Source organism: Acomys russatus, chromosome 18 (assembly GCF_903995435.1).
Source record: "Acomys russatus chromosome 18, mAcoRus1.1, whole genome shotgun sequence".
NCBI classification, from domain to species: Eukaryota; Metazoa; Chordata; class Mammalia; order Rodentia; family Muridae; genus Acomys; species Acomys russatus.
The window spans coordinates 21,514,644-21,534,024 of NC_067154.1; the positions used below are offsets into that span (position 1 = coordinate 21,514,644).

The following is a 19,381-nucleotide window of genomic DNA, read 5'->3' on the forward strand; positions in this document are numbered from 1 at the left end:
TGTTAAACTAAAAGATTGCTTAACAGTTTAATTTGTTGAGTCTTTATAGAGTCTTCACAAAGGCAGGCATGTTGACATGAGTCCAAAAGTATGAGCATGCCTTTTCCAGACAGAGAGCGAAGCAAAGATCCTAAGAACTGCAACAGAGCAGGGTGCTTGAGAGTTTGTGTTGTATCCTCAGCGCACAAAATGCTCACAGCACTGAGACCTTCGGCTTAAGCTTTAGAAAGGGGATGAGGTGCACATGACAGATTTGGACCAGGGTGTGAAAACCTCACATACTATGATAGATTAGAGGAAACGTCTCTGGATTTTTAATGGGTTATTATGTGAACCACTGTTTTTTAAGAATTCATAGTACGCTTCATCTTTCTTAGGTTAATGAAATCAGCCCAACCATTTTATACTTAACATACATTTTATATGACAAATTATGCAAATAAAACTTAGAATCTGTTCCCCTCCAGGATTTCGCAGCTTTTATCCTTTGCTACAACCCTCTGCTCCCAAGAATCCTCCACACTTGGACTTCCAGACTTCCCCCTAGATAGTTTACCAGCGGCAGTTCAAATCCTGGTAAGTAGACAAGAAACCAGTGGGGGACCCGTATACTCAGATGTGGCAAAGACACATTGAAAGTTCATCATTGGAGATGAGTCACTTGTCATTCTTGTATGAAAGGCCTGAGACTGATGTATGCACTGGGGCAAACCGTACAGAGGCCAGCAACATGCTCACTCTCTGGAAAGCTTGACGTTTTGAAGGGAAAGGTGGAAAAGCAGCCTCCTGGAGGAAAGTCAGCTTCAGGCTGATCCAGTAAGAGATACACGGTAGGGAAATAGAGGCTGAGTTGCTGCTTCCACCCTAGCATCCAGCAGTCAGGGTTAGTGGTTATGCAAAAGGACACAGCCTCCTAGTGCAGCAGGTCTCCTAACTTGTGGGGGCGAAAAAGTGGCTCCAGGATCCTAATGGCAGCCCGTGTCCACACGACTTTTAGCAGCTGTGGGAAGGGAAGGAAGCTAGGTCACACATAGAGAGTATATGAGCAGATCTGAATACATCTGCAGGGAATGCAGTTACTTTCTCAAAGCATGTGGCGTCCTGTCTGGAGTGATGGGAAAGTCTTTAGGGCAGAGGGCACATACAAAATGTTCAGCCACAGATGGGCCTGGAATGTTTGCAGAAGGAGAACAAGTCGTATCGTTAGAACTGTTTGTGGTGGAGACAGAGGTTAGGACCCTACCATGAGTTACTCTGTTGATGAGTAAGCCTGTTGGATTTTATGATGAGGGAGGAATGGCCCACTAGAGGTTGTGAGGTAGGTGGAGTGTGAAGCGATGGTTTTTATGTTAGAAGAAGATACCCTTGTTAGGAGCTAGGAGAGTAGGGAGATCCTGGTTGCATGGCAGTGGAAGGGAGGATGGCGGCTGTTGGAACACTGAGTAAGACCCTGATGAGGCAGGCAGCATCTGAAGTAAGACTCTTATTTTTTAAATGTTTATTGCTTTCCCCCAGTGTTTGCAGTTAGTGTAGTTGGTTAGCTTTCCTACATATTGTTTACAGTGTTGTATACATTAGAATACTTCTTGTTTATTAAATTCTGCATATTTTCAGTTTTCTTCAGTAGTTTTTACTTTGAAAATTCTCTAATGTGAAAAAAAAAGTTTAAAAATAGCAAAACAATCACCAAAATCACTTGAGTAAGAAGCCCCTCTTGTTACCCTCTGCTTGCACATGTACCCTTCCACTCTCATTTTTTTTTTCTGAGCTACTTGAAGGTAAAAGCAATGTTTTTTAAAAGTGCAAGTGCACCCTGTCTGTCCAGAACACTGTTGCCACACTCCAGAATGTGTTAACAGTGATTCAGCTAACTCGTCTAATAGACAGCCCATATGAAGATCTTCTGTGTGCTCTGGCAGGGACTCTGTGAATGGTGTGCACAGACTTGAGTGTGATATGATTTGGGTGAAGAATTTGAGGCTAGTGTGCAGTTTTTAACTTTGTAGGTGCAATTGTGAGACTTGATGGATATAGATGAGATTAATTCATATTAGGAATAAAGGATGTGTAGTGCTTTGTGTGACTAGAGTGAGGAAATGTGTCATCTTGCAGATGTGTCAAATCTATATATCATAGAATCATCTGATAGAAACTGAAGGTTTGATCCAGAGCTCAAGAACGAGGCAAGAGCAGGGTGAAGAAGCACAGGGACCAGCTATATAGATGAAGGGTGGGAGTGAGTGCCAGGGCTCAGGGCTAGGGTAGAGAGCACTGCTGGAAGATTTTTTTTTATATGCATCTGGGAAAATAAAGCAACTTCAGCCATATATGTGCATTTAAGATACATTTTCTGTGATTGAGATGTTGCTGACCTCTCTGTATGTCTGCTCCTAAATAGGATTCCTTTCCTATGATGTCAATTGACCATGCAATCCAGTGGGTGTACCCTTACACGATTTTGCTAGCACATGAAGGGAAGATGGCTGTGGAGGGTGTTTTAAAAGTGAGTATCTGCTTTTCCTTCCCTTTTATCCTCTTCATTTCACTCTCCTTTCCATTTTTCCTGATCCTCTCACTCTTATTTTTCTTCACCTATCTTTTTTTCCTTCCATTGTCTTCCCTTCTTCCTCTCCCAAGATGGGAAACATTCCATTCCAGTTACAACAAAGTGGTGGGAAGCAAACACTCCGGTGTGGGCATGGCTGGCGGATTAGCAAATAAACAAATACAATTGAACAAAAGAATGACTACATTAATTGTAGTGGAAGTTATGCATCTCATTCTTGCAGAAAAATTATGGACATGGAAGGGTAAAACATGAAAGAACCCTGAGGTACTGGATTAGAAATGGAGATATGACTGTGAATCATGTTTCTTTTCATGCATATCCATCAGCATCACCTTTTTCTGGGAAGACAAACAGATGTCTTCTTGCCCCACACAGAGCACAAGCAGCATACTGAGGAAGTGATTCCGCCCAGGTCTACTGTGGTGCACCAGAGGGTTTGATCTAGGTTACTTACGGGAGCCTGGAGACTTTACAGTGGTCACACTGAATACTCAGGTGTGGGTCCTGTGGGCCCGTGAACTCCTTGTGTGCTGCCTTGTGAGAGAGATGCTTACACACTGCTGTGAACCTGCTCTCCCTGTCACGAAGGAATGTCAGTGGGCATTCTTGTGAAAGTCTTATGTTGGTGAACAGCCTATCTGATTTCAGTATGGTGGTAACCCTGTCATAGCCAGAGGATAATGTTACGCAATTTGTATGAAAAGTTGTATGTATATGCGCGCATATCTTTGAGCTCTGTCACCTAACAGAGCTTAGAAACCATGATCACACCAAATGTCTGCATGTCTAAATCCCATGTGCACTGATTCCTGAGAATTAGAGCTGAACTGAAGATTGGGTCAAGAAACAGAAGATGAGATCTAGGAGATTTTCAGTAAATGATGTTGGCATATTGAAACCACTGAAGAGCTTCTGATTTGAGCATTAAAACTAAACAGCAGTTGATGATAATCCAATGTATAAAATTGGTATTCATAAGTCCATACTGATTAAGAAAAAATGTTGAATATTCAGGGAAAGCAAATCTCCTTTTTAATGTAAAAAGGTTACCAACAAAAATGGAAGAATTATGTAAGTTGAAAAATTACTATTAGGCTGTCATTTGATTGATGGTTGACTTAGGAAGGTACAAAGCTGGTGTGTGTGTGTGTTTGTGTACGTACATACAAATACCTTCATAACTGGAAATTAGTGTCATCTCTGAATATCTTGTAAAATACAAATCAAGAAGGTGTATTCTCTCTCATAGCTATCATGGAAACTAACAAATAGTTTCAGTTGAGTTGTATATCCATTTGAATTTTAATGTTATCTTTTAATTAGACAGCATTTTAAAGGAAAACTTATTACTCACTGAAAATGCAGCCATCCAAAGCTCAGAATACTTTTGTTTTTTCTGAACCAGCTATAGAAATGGCTGTAATGACTTCACTGCCCAGATGGTGCCTGTCATATGATGCTCCTGTTCTTAAAACATCTCTGTAGCCATGGAATCACTCTAGCTTTAGCGAAGGCTTCTGAAAGAAAATGCTTTCATTCTCATCTTGCCGTGCTGTGAGAATGGTTTGTTTGCTTGCAGTTTAGTAACAGATGTGTCCAAGCTTCTTATAACATGTCTTGGCACTCGTTCTACTTAAGCAGGTCTCTGTGATGACAATGGCTAAATTAGTTTGTTCCCTTGGAGATTTAGGAAGGGTGTGCCTCCCTTGTTCATTGATAATATAGTCTGAACCATAGCTCTCTGTGTGAAACTTGGAAAGATCTTATGTTTAGTGTTTTTATCCAGATCAACAAACACTAATTGAGCATTCATTATTTGGCAAATAATTGTCTACATAGTGGATTCTAGAGATGCAGAAACAGATGCTGTCTGATCGCTCCTCTTGGAGAATTTACAGTCTGGTCAGGGCAGCAGACATTCTAATAGCATTTTAATACAGTGATTCTTATAACGCTGTGGCTAAAAGAGGAATGGCTCTGGTAAAGCAGTGGTTTGCTGATGAATAGGAATGCAGTAGGCAGGAGGCATGGTTCAGAGATGGGATGACAGGCGTGGAGGGTTATCTAGCTGATAAAAATTAGGGTGAGTTGGAGAGCTGTGAGCAAAAGCGAGAGAGCAAGAGAAATAAGACCCACCTTGGACAAGTGAGTGGCTGGAGATGCTGTTAGTTAATGTGGGAAAGTAGAGAAGGGAAATATTTGTGAGACTAGACAGTTCTTTACAGGGGGATCTTTCTGACTTTGAGGTTTCCAGGTGGATTTGCCTGGCAGCTTTTAAATTGTAGGTCTAATTTTAGAGCTGTTTTGATATTAAAGATAAATGCTTGGTGCCAGCGTGCAGGCCCAGAGTGTGGGGTTGGGGCCTGGCCAGGGCGGGGTTCTTGTCAGGAGATTTCCCAGTGGCTGTCTTGGGAACCCATGGCTGTTCTTACTGGGCTTTGGGGCCCCTTGCCTATGACAGCAGAGCATTTGAGGAGAGAGAGGGGGGAGGGGGTGAAGGACAGAAATGCTGGGGAATCATTACCTAATGAGTGTTCATTGAATTCATTCGTGAGATTGTATGACTGTTCATTGAATTGATTCATGGGGAATTATCTAATAAGCCTCTGTAGCAAGAAGAAAATCCGGATACTGACTCCTGGAAGCATCAGTGTTTAAGGATTAAGATGAGAAATCTGTGGAGTACTGGGGAGAAAGCAGAGGAAAATTAGTCAAAAATTGTTATATTAATCCAGTTGAGAGATTATGGGAACTTTGGCCAGCTGTCAGGTTGATAAGAGGTAAATGGACTTAGGTTGTTTGGAGGCAGGGCCAATATGATCTGCTAAAGACCTGGATACAGGGCTCAGTCAAGGAATCAATGATAATTACAAACCTTTTGGATTGTGAATTTTTATTGATGAGGTTGGGGATGGAGAGACTGTAGAAAGTCAACATATTTGATTGAGAAGCATGTTAGATATCAATGTGGAGATGGCAAAGAGCTGTGGCTGTCACAGGTCAGCATTTCATAGACGGGACAGAGAAAGACCAGCAGTTATGAAAATAGGCGATTTGTAAAATTATGTATCTGGAGAAGATAGAATTGCTTTTTAAAATAAGAAAGGAAATATACCTAAGTCCTCCTGGAGACATCAAATTTAAAAGAATCCATTCCATGGCAGTTTTGGCATCCAAACAAACATGACCTTATCCCTTTCTCGTGTTAACAGATGTTAGCCCTGTACTTTTTCAACCCAGAATTAAGGAATGAATGCTTTTGGTGTCTCTCACTACTCCCCCACCCCCACCCCTAATGTAACCTATATCCTGTTGCTACATTGATAGGATTGCACACATTAATAATAAACTCAGAGTTACCCATAATACATTGGTGTCAAATTAGGAAAAGAAATCGAATCACCTCCCCTTTGTGTCATATAATCAAGAACAAGCCCAGTTTTGAATTCTCAACTTCTGTCTACCTCTGTCTTCCATTGTTTCTGCCTGTTGTAGGAGTCTGAATCTGTGCCTGCCTAAATGCTGTCTCATTTTGTGACTCTGTCCCTGTGTCTGGGTCTCTTTGTGTGTGTCCCTGTGTGTGTCTAACAAAGCACTTTGCTCACTCTCTTATTGAACATCACAGAAAGCATCACATCAGGAGGAATGAGGAATGAAGAATATTTTACAGAAAATTTTAACAGAGTTTTACAAGGGATGAAGTCATTGACTCCAACTGACCCCAACTCACCCAGATAACAGTCTTACAAACATATTGTTAACATCTTAACAACCTATATCCGTGTTGTTTTCAACATCTGTGGTGGATATTCAATTTATAAGGCCGCTTTCAGCCTGTTTTCTCTTTCTAGTAGATGGTCATCGTAACACATATACAAACCCACATGCATTACCTTGGGCCAGGCGCATGGAAGAATTCAGAATTTAAGATTATAGCAATGTATTAGCTTATGCTGGAGAAGTTAATTACATGGGAAATCCAAAGCAATAAGGTTGGTTGTTCTCTTAAAGAGAAGTTAAAACAAACATGCTGAGTACACAATAGGATAGCAGTTGTAATGACTCCAAGGCATGCTATTAACACTTGGCTATGAGGTTCAGCAAACGTTACAGGCTCTTAGACTGCAAGAGGTACCTTTACCATAGTGCATACCATATTCTTTCTTATGTTGTGGTGATTCCCCAACAGTAAAATTATTTTTGTTGCTACTTCATAACTGTAAATTTGCTACTGTTATGAGTCATAATGTAAATATTTGATATGCAGGATATCTGATATGCAACCCCTATGTATGGGTCTTTTGACTCCCAAAGGGGACACAGTCCACAGGTTGAGAACCACTGATTTAGTGTGTCAGGTCTGGGTCTTAGCTTAGTGATTGATCACCCTTGCAGACCAGCATGAGTGTGATATATTTCACACCAGAGTGCAGGTAACATACTTCTAAAGAAAGGGTATCAGAAAATGGTATTTCTCTTGCTTAACTGAAATTCAGAACCCATAGAAACATCAGAAGGTTTGGTGTCAGTCATCCATTTCTAAGGTGTAATGAATCGCACCTCACTCTTCTGAGTGGATTCAGATTAGCAGTCCTATAAGCAATAGTTCACCTTGCAAGGGGAGCTTTGCCGCTGTCTGACCTGTAATCTGGCCTACAGTTCTTACTCTACTGAAACATTTCACCTGGAATTACTTATAAGGGTATAACCAGTGCATCAAATGGTTAATGCCTTTGTGCCTTCTGGACTACACATGCTCTGACTTAAACCCTGTATCATTAGATAACATCCCATAGTGGGGAGAACACCCCTTTGATTTCACCTGTTTGTTTTTCTGGAGATAATGGCTGTTTGGTTTGATTCAGATGAATTTCACTCCTTTGCTCTGCCTTGCTCCTTTCTGCTGAATCTCCTTTGAAATACGGTGTCACTCCATGAGATCCACCTGTCTATTGTTGCAATATGGAAGCAGTTGTCACCACACTGATGTGTGCTGTGTGGATTATGTAACACGTGAACTTCCATTTTTATGGTTATACAAATTGTTTTTTCTTAGGTTTCTGGACAGGAATGATTGCCTGCAGGTTTAAGTCTCTAGAATGAAGACTTAACTGGGCTGTCATGTTTGAATGTTGAGTTTGAATATGATTTTCTTCTGAAAACTATTTTGTGGAGTTCTGTCATTGTTTTTAGTATCAGATGGTTGTTCATTCACTGGTCTGCATATCTTTCATTATAGTGAAAGTGTTCTGAGTTTAAGTTTCTCTATTTAATAATTTTAAAACCCTTTACTTTTCATATTGAACATACTTTGAGCATGAGTTTTAATTTTCAATTAATAATTCTATATTCTCTCTCTCTCTCTCTCTCTCTCTCTCTCTCTCTCTCTCTCACTCACACACACACACACACACACACACACACACACACAAACATATCTGCTCTCTGTATGGATTTGTTACATGGTGACTGGTATAAGGGGATGTAGTCAGTGTTAGAGTGTTAATAATTGGCTCACATCAAGAAACAACCAATGGTTCTGGCTTTTTAATCCCAATTTCACACAATTGAGAAGTCTACAGTGCAGATGGCATCATGTCAGACGCTGTGCAAGACTGATTGTTCTAATTATTTTAGTGAGTTAAGCTGTCTACACAAAGGCACTGCTGGGTGGTGTCTGAGTTCAGGGAGCACATTAGCAGCAGCCCCTGATGCATGCCTACTTCACTTAAGCACTTTCCAGGGTTGAATCATTGCTTTCTGGTAAATTGTAATGTTATGTTACCAAGACATGAGTATCATGAACTTGTACCAACTCAGGAATGGAGAATTTTCACTTCCTGTTGGTAGATTTCAGGGGCTATTTTTATATCATCTTTAATTAGTGTTCAAGTAGAAAGGTGTTAGTAGAAAGTAAAATACTCTCATTAACTCCAGGCCTCTGCTGGTATAAATAATATGGAATGGTTTCAGTTCTAATTAGATAGAATCTGTTATTTAACATTACTTCTGAAATGAAAGGTGAATTACATATCTTTCTGGTAACTTACAGCGCTTTGAGCTCCAAGGTTCTGGAAGCTCCCTGCTTCCTAAAGAGATTGTAAGAGTGGAGACGATGACTGACAACCGAATCTCCCAAGCTCACGTGACAATCCAGGTTGCAGGAAAAGAGGTGACCATTAAGGTACGTCGTGACAGCTTTATTCATCCTAAAACCTATCGCATTCTGGCCACTTCTGCGGCCTGAGTGAGGCCTTTGATGCCCTGGTAAGTCCTGGGCTCTGCTGCACCTCTCTAGAGCCATCATTTTGTGGCTCCATCTGTGTGGGAACCCAGAGCTGTGTGGGAAAAATTCAGGAGAAAGAAGAAAGTCTTCCTTCACAAATGTGAAGTTTACCTCTGAGAAAAACCAACTGTTGGCTAGTGAAAATATTTTGTGCTATGAGTTCTGGCTAAGGCTTTCAAATGGATACCCACTGCAGAAGGAAAGAAAGCCAGTTTCCTTCAATGGAGTGTCACTGGGTACCTCAACTATACTCCTGGGTGGGCAGACCCCATGCCCAGGAGTACCCACCAACACAAAACAGACTCCTTGTTTGTTTCTTTCTTTTCTGAACTTTTTTTGGTTTATTGGGGTTTTTTGTTTGTTCATGTTGATTTGTTTGTTTGAGAGAGAAAGAACATTAAGGGCAGTGGGTGGGGAGAATCTGGGAGGAGTTGGAAGAGGTGCAAGCCATGATAAAAATAGAGTATGAAAAATTAATAAATATGAAGAAAAAAGAAGTAGTACTTTTAAACATTTTCCTAGTAGAGAATCCTGTTTTGTAGTCAAATTTTTGCCAGCTGCAGGGGCCAGTTTGAACAGGAGCTGTGCTGTTGAACAGTGTCTAGAGAGGGATGGTGTTTGTCCTAGGGCTCCAGCTGCTGTATCTGCTTCGTCCTTTGCTTCTGACCATTGCTCTCATGATTTTAGGAAGCCAGGAAACACAGCTTGAAATGCTGAGTATTGGACAGTAGGAAAGAACAAACACTTGCCTTCTTATGTGGGGCCAAGCAAAATCTACTATACTAATTTGTTTTAATATGGATATTCATATTTATTTATGTAGATGTACTTATTTATTCACTGAACTAAATAGCAGTGTCCTATCATGATCCAGGCTGTCTGTAATTAGATTTATCAAGTTTTTTTGTATTCTAGCTTTTTTTATTTTTTATTTTTATTTTTTTGTATACTAGATTCTTATGTACTAGATATAGGGAGACTAGCCTGAAAAAAAGAGAAAGCAAAACCAAACCAGAAGAAATGAAAAGTGTTGCAGGAGGTAGACTTAATCTATGTTATGTGTATATACACTATAATGTTTAAGTCAGGTCCTCTTGGTATAGACCCTGCAAACTCATTGCCTCCTGCCCTCTTCAGTTAGCTTTTTATGTAAGTACCAGACAACTTTATCTAAACATTACCCAACTTATACATAATATCAAAACATCACATAGTAACCTGCTTATACATATGGTTTTTAAGTTTATGTAGGAGTTAAAAATAAATTTAATTTCAAAACACCCCTCAGAGGCCAGAAGAGATAGCTCAGCAGTTCAGAGCACTTGCTGCTGTTTCAGAGGACCGAGTTCAGTTCCCGTTACCCATGTCAGGAGGCTCACAGGCACCTGGGATCCCAGCTGCAGGGGATTAGACATTCTCTTGTGCTCTCTGCAGGTACCCCACACATGTGGCATAGACTCACACAGGCATGCATACACATAAGTGAAAAAGAAATCTAAATGCCCCCAGAGAAGAATAGAACAGTCAAGGCCCAAAGCCCAATAAATCTGCGGGAAAAGAAAAACCAGAAAGCAGAAGTAGGTGGGCGGGAGAAAGGTTTACACAGGCACATTACTTTAGAAGTAAGTAAGAAGAGTGGTGAGAATCTGGGTAGGAAGGGGAAGTCATTGGTCGGACTAGTGTGTGGTGACTTTGAATTTCGTACCTAGAACTGAGGTCAAGAAAAGATAATGTCATGCTCACTAGTTATTGTTTTAGTGACAAGTTAGAAAGAACATGAAAATGACATGTCTGAACATACCTGATGGTATGGGACTTCACTTAGAGGGTTGACTAATGGCGACCATCACATTGGAATGGAAAAGCAATTATGTAGAGTTGAATTAAGTAAGACATTGATAATGGACTTTCAAGTGGAAATTATATGCTCCTATTACTCAATATTTTGAGAAAAAACCATATATGTGTGTGTGTGTGTGTGTATGTGTGTGTGTGTATGTGTGTGTGTGTGTGTGTGTGTGTGTGTGTGTGTGTGTATATATATATATATATATATTTACTTTTTTAAAATGACAGGTACCAGCTGGAAGTAGAGCAACAAATCAGCCTTGTACACCCGACCGTTTCATTCAGACCCCGAGTCACAAGCAGCTGCTGGCTGAAATGATGCAGTCTCATATGGTGAAGGACATATGCTTAATTGGAGGAAAGGTAAGAGTGGCAGCTTCATCGTAAGCACTCGCTGCGCAGCTCTGAGTGGGCTCACGCCTGACGTGGTGATGTTCTGTTTGTAGGGCTGTGGGAAGACAGTCATCGCTAAGAACTTTGCCGACATCTTAGGATACCACATTGAACCCATCATGCTGTATCAGGTACGCCATCACTTTCTCAGGCTTGTCCTGGAAACAAGCACGTTTAGCCCGGCAGTGCTTCTGACCTGTTGAGCTTTTGATATAGGTCATACAGCATTCAAATTAGAAAGTAATTATGTTTGTTTGTGGGGTTTGATAGTGCATTCTAGACCATCTGACATATATACCACACCAGGATCTACTTTTCAGTGGAGATCATTTTATGGGCATGCACCTGCTGCACATCCTGAATATATTTTTAGTATTTTGGAAACCTAAAGCTACTGAGTAAGTCTCTGACTTGAATGCTGTCTCCTGGACATGGCCTGGCGCGCTTGTCTAGGTGTGTGTTCCCGCTTCCACGCCACATGTCCATTGATACTGGCATTGTTGTGTCTTATTTATGCAGCTCTTTCTAGAAGAGACTGTTGCTGACTTCCTCTTAGTCTGGCTCTTACAGTCTTTCTCTCCCTTCTTCCTCAGTGTTCTCTGAGCCAAGGATGCAGGCGCTGTGATAGAGATATGCCCACTGGGACGGGGCTCCCCACAGTCTGTGTCCTGCTGTGATTTTCTGTGGTAGTCTCCATTTGCTGTAAAGAGATGCTCCTTTGACGAGGGGTGACCTATTTGGCTATAAAAATAAAATTTAGAATGTGGTAAGGGATTGTTACAGTCTAGCAAAGTGGCAGTAGTAGATCCCTTTTTAGGTCTACATAAACACATATATACTTTTACACAATGCACATTTATAATATTACATGTATCTTAAAGGAAATTAAGCCACTTGGGCTGACAGTGTTCCCTATAAGAACCATAGACTAAAACCCCAGTACTAGACATGAGAAACCCCACTTCAAAAAGAATGTAGATATTTTCAGTTTTTAGAGGAGGCTCCATGCTGAGTACAGCTGTGGTTGGACTAGTTTCCATCCCAGCAGTAGCAGCGAGGAGGGGGTTTCCCACCACCTTGACAACATTTGTCTTTACTAGTGTTCTTGAGAACATCCATTCCTATTAGGGTGACGTGGAATTGCAAAGCAGTTTTAATTTTCATTTGTCTGATGGCTAAAAATGTTGAACACTTTTCAAGTATTTGTTTGCTTTTTGTATTCCATATTTTGAGACCTGTCTGTTGAATTCATTAGCCTACTTATTGAGTAGATAGCTTTTGATGTGATTTTTTGCTCTTCTTCATATATTCTAGATACTGATACCCTGCCTGGTGTGTACTTGGAAAGGCTCCCATCCCCCACTCAGCATGCTGTCCTTTATCTCCAGGGTTTATTTCTTTTAATTTCATGTGATTGCATTTGTTAGTTCTAAGGATCATTTCCTGTGCTAACAGAGTCTTTATTTGAAAGTTCTTGCTTTGGGTATTCTTGAATTTTTTTTTTACCTATCTTTCCCTAGAAGTTTCAGTGTTTCAGGTACTATATTAAATATTTGACCCATTTTGAATTAATTTTTGTGAAGGGTGAGAGATGCCAATCTGATTTAATTCTCCTACGAGGGATCTAATTTCCCCAGTATTATTTATGAAGGGCCGTCTTTGCTCTGGTGTCTGACTTTTTTTTTTTTTTTTTTAAATCAGGAATCAGGTGGCTTTAGCCATGTAGGTGTCCTTCTGGATGTGCCAGTCTCTGTGTCTTTCTGAGTATGCAGTGACGTGCTGGCTTTGTTACTGTGGCTGTGCAGTGTAATCCGGGGTCAGCACTTGTGGTACCGTCAGCACTGCTTTCTGCCTAGGGTTGCTTTAGCTCTTGGTGATATTTTGTGCCTCCACATGAATTGTAGGGCTCCTTTCTCTAGTTCTGTGAAGAATGTCTTTGGAAGTTTTGGGAAATTTTTTGCTATAATTTTATTGGACCGATTCTTTATCCTTTAGAGTTTATTTCAGCTTCTTCTTCAGATTGGTGGACTTTTAGGTTTGGAATCTTGATCTTAACTCAGAGTTCGTGCATGGTTGTGGTCTTGCTCATTGTTATTAATTTTTCCTTATCACTGTACAAGTGTATTTCCCTACGCCTGTCCTTCATTTCCTTCTGCTTGGTCAAGTCTCTTTTGATGCTTCACACTGTAGTGTTTTTGTTGTTTGTATTTTTCTGTAGTGTATGTACATGTTCATATGAGTGTGTACATAAGTGTTCATTGGTATATGTATGTGTGCATCATGTGTGTGTATATATGTGTATGCACATATGTGCTGAAGGAGACTAGATGTCCATGACATCTTCAGTCTCACCTTTATAGAGAAGCCTCATTTACTGAACTGGCTAGTGAGGCCCCTCTTGTCTCCTCCCTTACCAGTGTGGTTACAGCTTATGGTACCAGGCCTGGGGTTTTACATGATTGCTGGGAGTTGAACTCAGTCTTTTCATGATTACACTGCAAGTACTTGCCCACTGAGCCTCTTAGCAGCCTTTTGCAGTGGTGTATGCTGTTGTGTAGTCTGTGCTGGCAACCATGTGAACTGTCGTTTTTTGGTAGCTTTCCACATTTGCACACAGGTAGCCTCTGCTGGCCACAGTTAGCTTTGCACTTTGTGGGCTGACTGGCTCTCCCAGCCTCCTGAGATGCCCCACATTATCCTTTCTCCCACCAGGACCTGGACATATTTTAATGAGGCTTATTGAACTATAGGAATTCTTTATACATTCTGGATATAGAACCTATTACCTATTTTCAAATCTGACTGGCAGATGGTTTTCTCATGCTGTGGATGTTTTTTGTTTTTTAACCTTCTTGATTGTGTTCTTTCATGCACAGCAGTCTTTGGTTATACTCAAGTTCAATTATCATTTTCTTTTACTGCTTATGTTTCCAGTGTTATAGTCAATAAAAAACTGCCAGGTCCAGTGATGTGAATTTTCCCATTTTTTTCCCTAAGAATTTTGCTATTTTAGGTTTTAAATTTGGGTCTCTTAATTCATTTTGATTTTTTTAAAGTATCATATAAGGTACAACTTTAATCTTTTCCAGGTAGTACTGCATTTTTCAGCACCAATATTTAAAAGGCCTGTTTTCCCTTCATTGAATAGTTGTAGCATTTTTGTTTAGGGTCAATTAATCATGTACACATGGCTTTCCTTCCAGAATCTCTGTTCATAGCCTGGTCTGTGTACCTCGCCAAGCCCTGCTGCCATCCTGCTTGGTTACTTGCAGTTACAGCATGAGTTTGGAAATGAAGAACTATGAGCACTTTACCTACTATTTCTTTCCTTGGCCATTTGATTATTCAGGGTCCCTCGAGATTTCATGTAAGTTTTAGGATAGGTTTCTGTTTCTGTGTCTTAAAGTTTTGAAGAATGAGCTAAGGTGAAGAGATTAACATGAATAGAGATAACTGTGTGCTGCTTCAGTGTGCTTGTTCTTCTGTTCACAACTATCACAGAGACAATTTGAGAATGGCACTTTATCACCTCATCACCGCGCTAATAAATTTACAATAAAAATGATTCCTATCAAATACCAAGGGAAAACAGTTAATTGATATACTTTGCTACATGATTTTAAATATTAGAATACTTTGCCTTCCCAGGTATCACAAGACCTTTTTAGGAAGACTGATCTCTTCTCACTTTTAAAAATTATTTTTATTTTTTGAGATTATTTTCCTCTTCTCCTTTCTTCTTTCAAACCCTATGTGTATATGCTTATACACATCCATATTTATGAATATAACTTCAGTTCGTTACAGCATCAATTTTTAATGTTTTCGGCCTGACCGTTTGATATTGGATAGCTGATGGCTGTGCTCCTCCCTGGGGAAGCGCATGTCTCCCTCTCTCAGCTTTCCTTAGTCGTTTAGGGTTGAGACCTCATGGGCTCTCTTGTCCACTTCAGCATGTCTGTAGTCATCTTGTTCAGCTCACATTTGGGCTGTCATGTTGGTGAGACTGTGTGTGGTGTCTGATATTCCTGGGAGATAGACTCACAGCAAACTCCTGGTCCTCTGGCACTTAGTCTTTCAAACTTAGTAGTCTTTATAAAAGTGTCAACACTTTTTAACTTGAAAATAAAACTATTGTTCTAATAAAGCTGGAAATACTTTAAAGACCACATGGGTTTTTCCAAACAGTGCTTTCTGTGTCAGTTTTCTGCAGCAAGTTTTCACTCCTAGTTTTATACTTTCCATCTAAATTGTGAAACTTGTATTTGTTTTATCGTTCTGTCCGTTGGAAACAGAGCCAAGCATTACATTACATGTATAACTCCTAATAACTTACGTTTCTTTAGTATACTAGAAAACCACTGTTATTGAGGTATTACCTTTACATGTGAAAAAATAAGCTTTAGAATCTGAGGACACATTTCTTGTATATTTTTGGAGAGTGACAGTAATGTCATAAAAATATGGTATTAGGGGCTGGAGAGATTCCTCAGTGGTTAAGAGCGCTGCCTGCTCTTCCAAACGTCCTGAGTTCAATTCCCAGCAACCACATGGTGGCTCACAACCATCTATAATGTGATCTGATGCCCTTTTCTGCAGATAAAGAGCACTCATATGCAATAAATAAAATAAATAAATCTTTAAAAAAAATATGATATTAATGTTATTTGCTTTTCAGTTCAGTTTATTGATGAGTAGGAAGGTGCAACTTTTAAAGTTGATAGTGGCTGTTCTGTTTCTTAATACATTTCTTGTGCTGGTTTCATATCAATTTGACACAAGCTAGAGTCATTTTATAGGAGGCAATGTCAATTGAAACCCCACCCCCTATACTGACATAGGAGAAGGAAGCCTGTGATGCATTTCCTCAGTTGGTGGGTAATACGTGTGGTGGCATCCTGCACTGTGGTCCTGTGTACTATAAGAAAGCAGGCTGAGCAAGCCATAACGAGCAAGCCAGTAAATGGCACTCCATGACCTCTGCATTAGTTCTTGCCTCCAGGTTACTTCCTGCAGGTCCTGCCCAGACTTTCCTAGATGATGGACTACAAGATGTAAGAGAAAAGAAACCTTTACTTCCTGAAGTTGATTTTGGTCATGGTGTTTTGTCACAGCTATAGAAACCCTAATTAAGAAATTGTTATCTGGATAATGGGATGTTGATGTGACAGGCCTAAATGTGTTTTGGGGAGGATTGTGGTGGCATTTGAATCTTGGATTAGAAAAGCTGTCTATCAAGTGCTCAGAGTGCAGTGGGCTGTTGTCAGGAGCTTGGAAGATAAGTATATTAACAGCAGTGCAGACTTTGGAGGCTTGGCTTGTGAAATTTCAGAGGAAACTTTGGAGAATTCTTTAATGCTCATTAGGGTAGTTGAATATTTTGAACAAAAATCTATGGCTTTCTGGGCAGCGGCGGTGGCGGCAGGGTGGCATGCACCTTTAAACCCAGTACTCGGGAGGCAGAGACAGGTGGATCTCTGAGTTTGAGGCCAGCCTTGTCTAAGAGTGAATTTCAGGACAGCCAAGGCTACATAGAGAAACCCATCTCAACAAAGGAACAAGCAAGCAAAGAAACAAAGAAACAATATCTGTGGCTCTGGGCAGCTGGGACTGTGATTAACAGCAGCGTACCACTGAAGCAAAACCTTTGTTTTATTGGTGTAGTTGATGCTGGTTTGCTGCTGCTGAGACATTTTCAATGATTAGGAAGAGATCAGCATCATTGAGGACCATAAATCTAGGAGGGTGTCCTCAGTGTCTTCACACAGCAGCTGTGCTTCAGAGGGTCACAGGGTTGTATGTCCCTCATGGCAGCCAAACTTGGTAACAAGTAAGCTTCCAGGTAATACTGGTTTTGAAGGCATGAAAGGATTATGGAGAGAGGCTCAGGCATGGCACCATGTGGCAAATGTTAAAGTCTCCAAGGGGTTTTTGGTGAAGTTAGTGCCCAGTTAGAGCAGACACCCCAGCATCTTAGAGTTGCCAATACCATGAGATGACCACCAAGGACAACTGCAGCTGTGGAGGGGAGCCATCCTGAGCCTAGGAGACAAGCTGTGTTGGAAAAAATGGAGCTGTTCCAGGCCCCTTTGAAGTCTAAAGGATCCTGAGTGGGTCTCAGATGTCAAATACTGACCTTTTTTAAAAAGTGTTTATTTTGAATCCCTACTGTGATTCCCCTTCCTCACCTTCTCCCAGTCCCACCCCCACACTTCCAACCCCTCCCTTGCACATCTACTCCTCCATTACTCTTCAGATACCAACCAGCCATGGCATATCAAGTTGCAGTAAGACTAGGCCCCTCCTCTATACAAGGCAACCAAGTGGGAGGAAAGGGTCCCAAAGGCAGGCAACAGAGTCAGGGAGCCCCTGCTCCCACTGTTAGGAGTCCCACAAGAAGACAAGGAGCACTGAGCTTCCCCCCCCCCCGCCTTTGGTCTGATTGTGACTGTGCCCTGGTTCTTCCCATTTTGAGGAACAAAATACTTAACTTATTTTTAATTTTGTAGGAGCCCACAGGTGAGAGATTTTCAACTTTGAAGATTTTGGAGTTTTATACAAACTTTGAAGTTTCTGAGAGATTGAATATTTTAGAGATTTCAGAGAAACTTTGGATATTTTAGAGACTTTTTCTTTTGAGGAGAGGCTTTGAACATTGGAAGAGACTTTGGATATTTTAGAGAGACTGAACTTCTAAAGACCATTGGATTTTAGAAGTTGGAATATTTTATTGTGATAGTAATACTCTGATATCTTGGGAATGAACAAAAAAAGAAAAAGATTTTGGCTTAGCTGTGCTGTGTTTATGTCTCAAGTTGATAAGGGGTCAGTTGTGCTGGTTAGTTTCATATCAATTTGACATAAGCTAAAGTAGTTTTGCACAGGGAAACATAATTGAGAAAGTGCCCTGCCTTCAGTTTGGCCTATAGGTAAGTTTTGGGGGGGGGGCATTTTCTTGATTGGTGGTAGATGTGGGAGTACCCAGCCCACTCTAGGCAGTGGTATTCCTGGCCTGGTGGTCCTGGGTTCTATAAGAAAGTAGGCAGAGTAGGCCATGAGGTAGCACTCCACCATGGACTCTGTCTCAGCTCCCGCCTCCAGGTTCCTACTTTGAGTTCCTTTCCTGACTTCCCTGGATGATGAATGAAACCCTTTTCTCCTCACCTTTATTTTGGCTATGGTGTCAAGGCAGTAGAAATCCTAACTAAGACATCTTCGTTAGGATTAGTCAATCCTAACTGACTTACAAAGCCAACCTCTTGACAGTGTCATTTAGTCATGTTAGCAATTGCTGAGATCATAACTGAAGGTACTCACGTAGGTTTCTCCCAGTGAGTATTGGCCTATACTGTGCATATGCTTTGCTTACTGAGAAACTTGTTTTAGAGATGAGCAAAGCAGTCAGCTGTTCTGAAGACTCTTCCTAGTTCTATTCATTAATCTTCAGAGGAAGTATATGGGACAGAGCAGTTGCTGGAAGGGAGAATCTGGGAAGGGATGGAAGTGTTGTCACCTGTGTTGACCTCCCTTCTTTCTCACTGCATTGCTGCTCTCTGTGAACTGTCAGAGCCTGAGCTGAGCACTGAATTGACATCTGTGGAGTGTGCTAATCGCTAATCAAGAGATTTTCATGGTAGAAATTAAGCTCCTGAGATCAAGCATAAAACTCTGCTTTCACTTTCATATTTTTAATAAAGTTCATTGATCCTTTGGGATAGACAAATGAATATGGAGTAAAGAGTCGATTTGTTTTCATAATTAATGGAAACATTTCAGAGGTCTGACCCAGTGTGGAGTGCTGAGTAGGAGCAAGTGACGACCCACCATCTCTATGGTCAGTTGACATCTCACCAGCAGCACCAGACCAGAGAACGTTGGAATGCTCAGCACTTGCCAAGTTGACAGTCAGAAATGCATCTTAGTGCAGCTTTAATTTTCATAGAACACAAGTTGAATATTTTCTTTTTTATGTAAAAGCTTTATTAAGATACAGTTGTTAATAAATAATCTCATTTTAAGGGCCATTTGATCGCTTCTTTATAATTCATTGATTACTTTCTTTTGGCTATTTTCTGTATCAAGTTTTTCATTTTAAAAAATAAGCCTAAACCTTAACAAAAGATTTATTTTTATTTTAGGAGTATAAATGTTTTGTTTGCATGGATGTAAGTATACTACATGCAGTGTGTGTGGAGGCCATTGAGAGTGTCAGAGTTCTTGGAACTGGAGTTCAGGTGGTTGTGAGCCACAGTGTGGGCCCTGGGGACTGAACCCAGCTCTTCTGG

At 40.7% G+C, this 19,381-nt stretch overlaps 1 protein-coding gene across 1 annotated transcript in view; it reads left to right on the top strand.

Moving 5' to 3' along the window:
* Nucleotides 1-19,381, top strand: part of Vwa8 (von Willebrand factor A domain containing 8) — a 309,886-nt gene that overhangs the window by 63,658 nt on the left and 226,847 nt on the right. Inside the window, exons 8-12 of the mRNA XM_051160869.1 lie at nt 468-576; nt 2,399-2,503; nt 8,622-8,753; nt 10,932-11,066; nt 11,150-11,227. Of these exons, the coding sequence (XP_051016826.1) occupies nt 468-576; nt 2,399-2,503; nt 8,622-8,753; nt 10,932-11,066; nt 11,150-11,227 (559 nt within the window). The remainder of the gene's footprint in view (nt 1-467; nt 577-2,398; nt 2,504-8,621; nt 8,754-10,931; nt 11,067-11,149; nt 11,228-19,381) is intronic.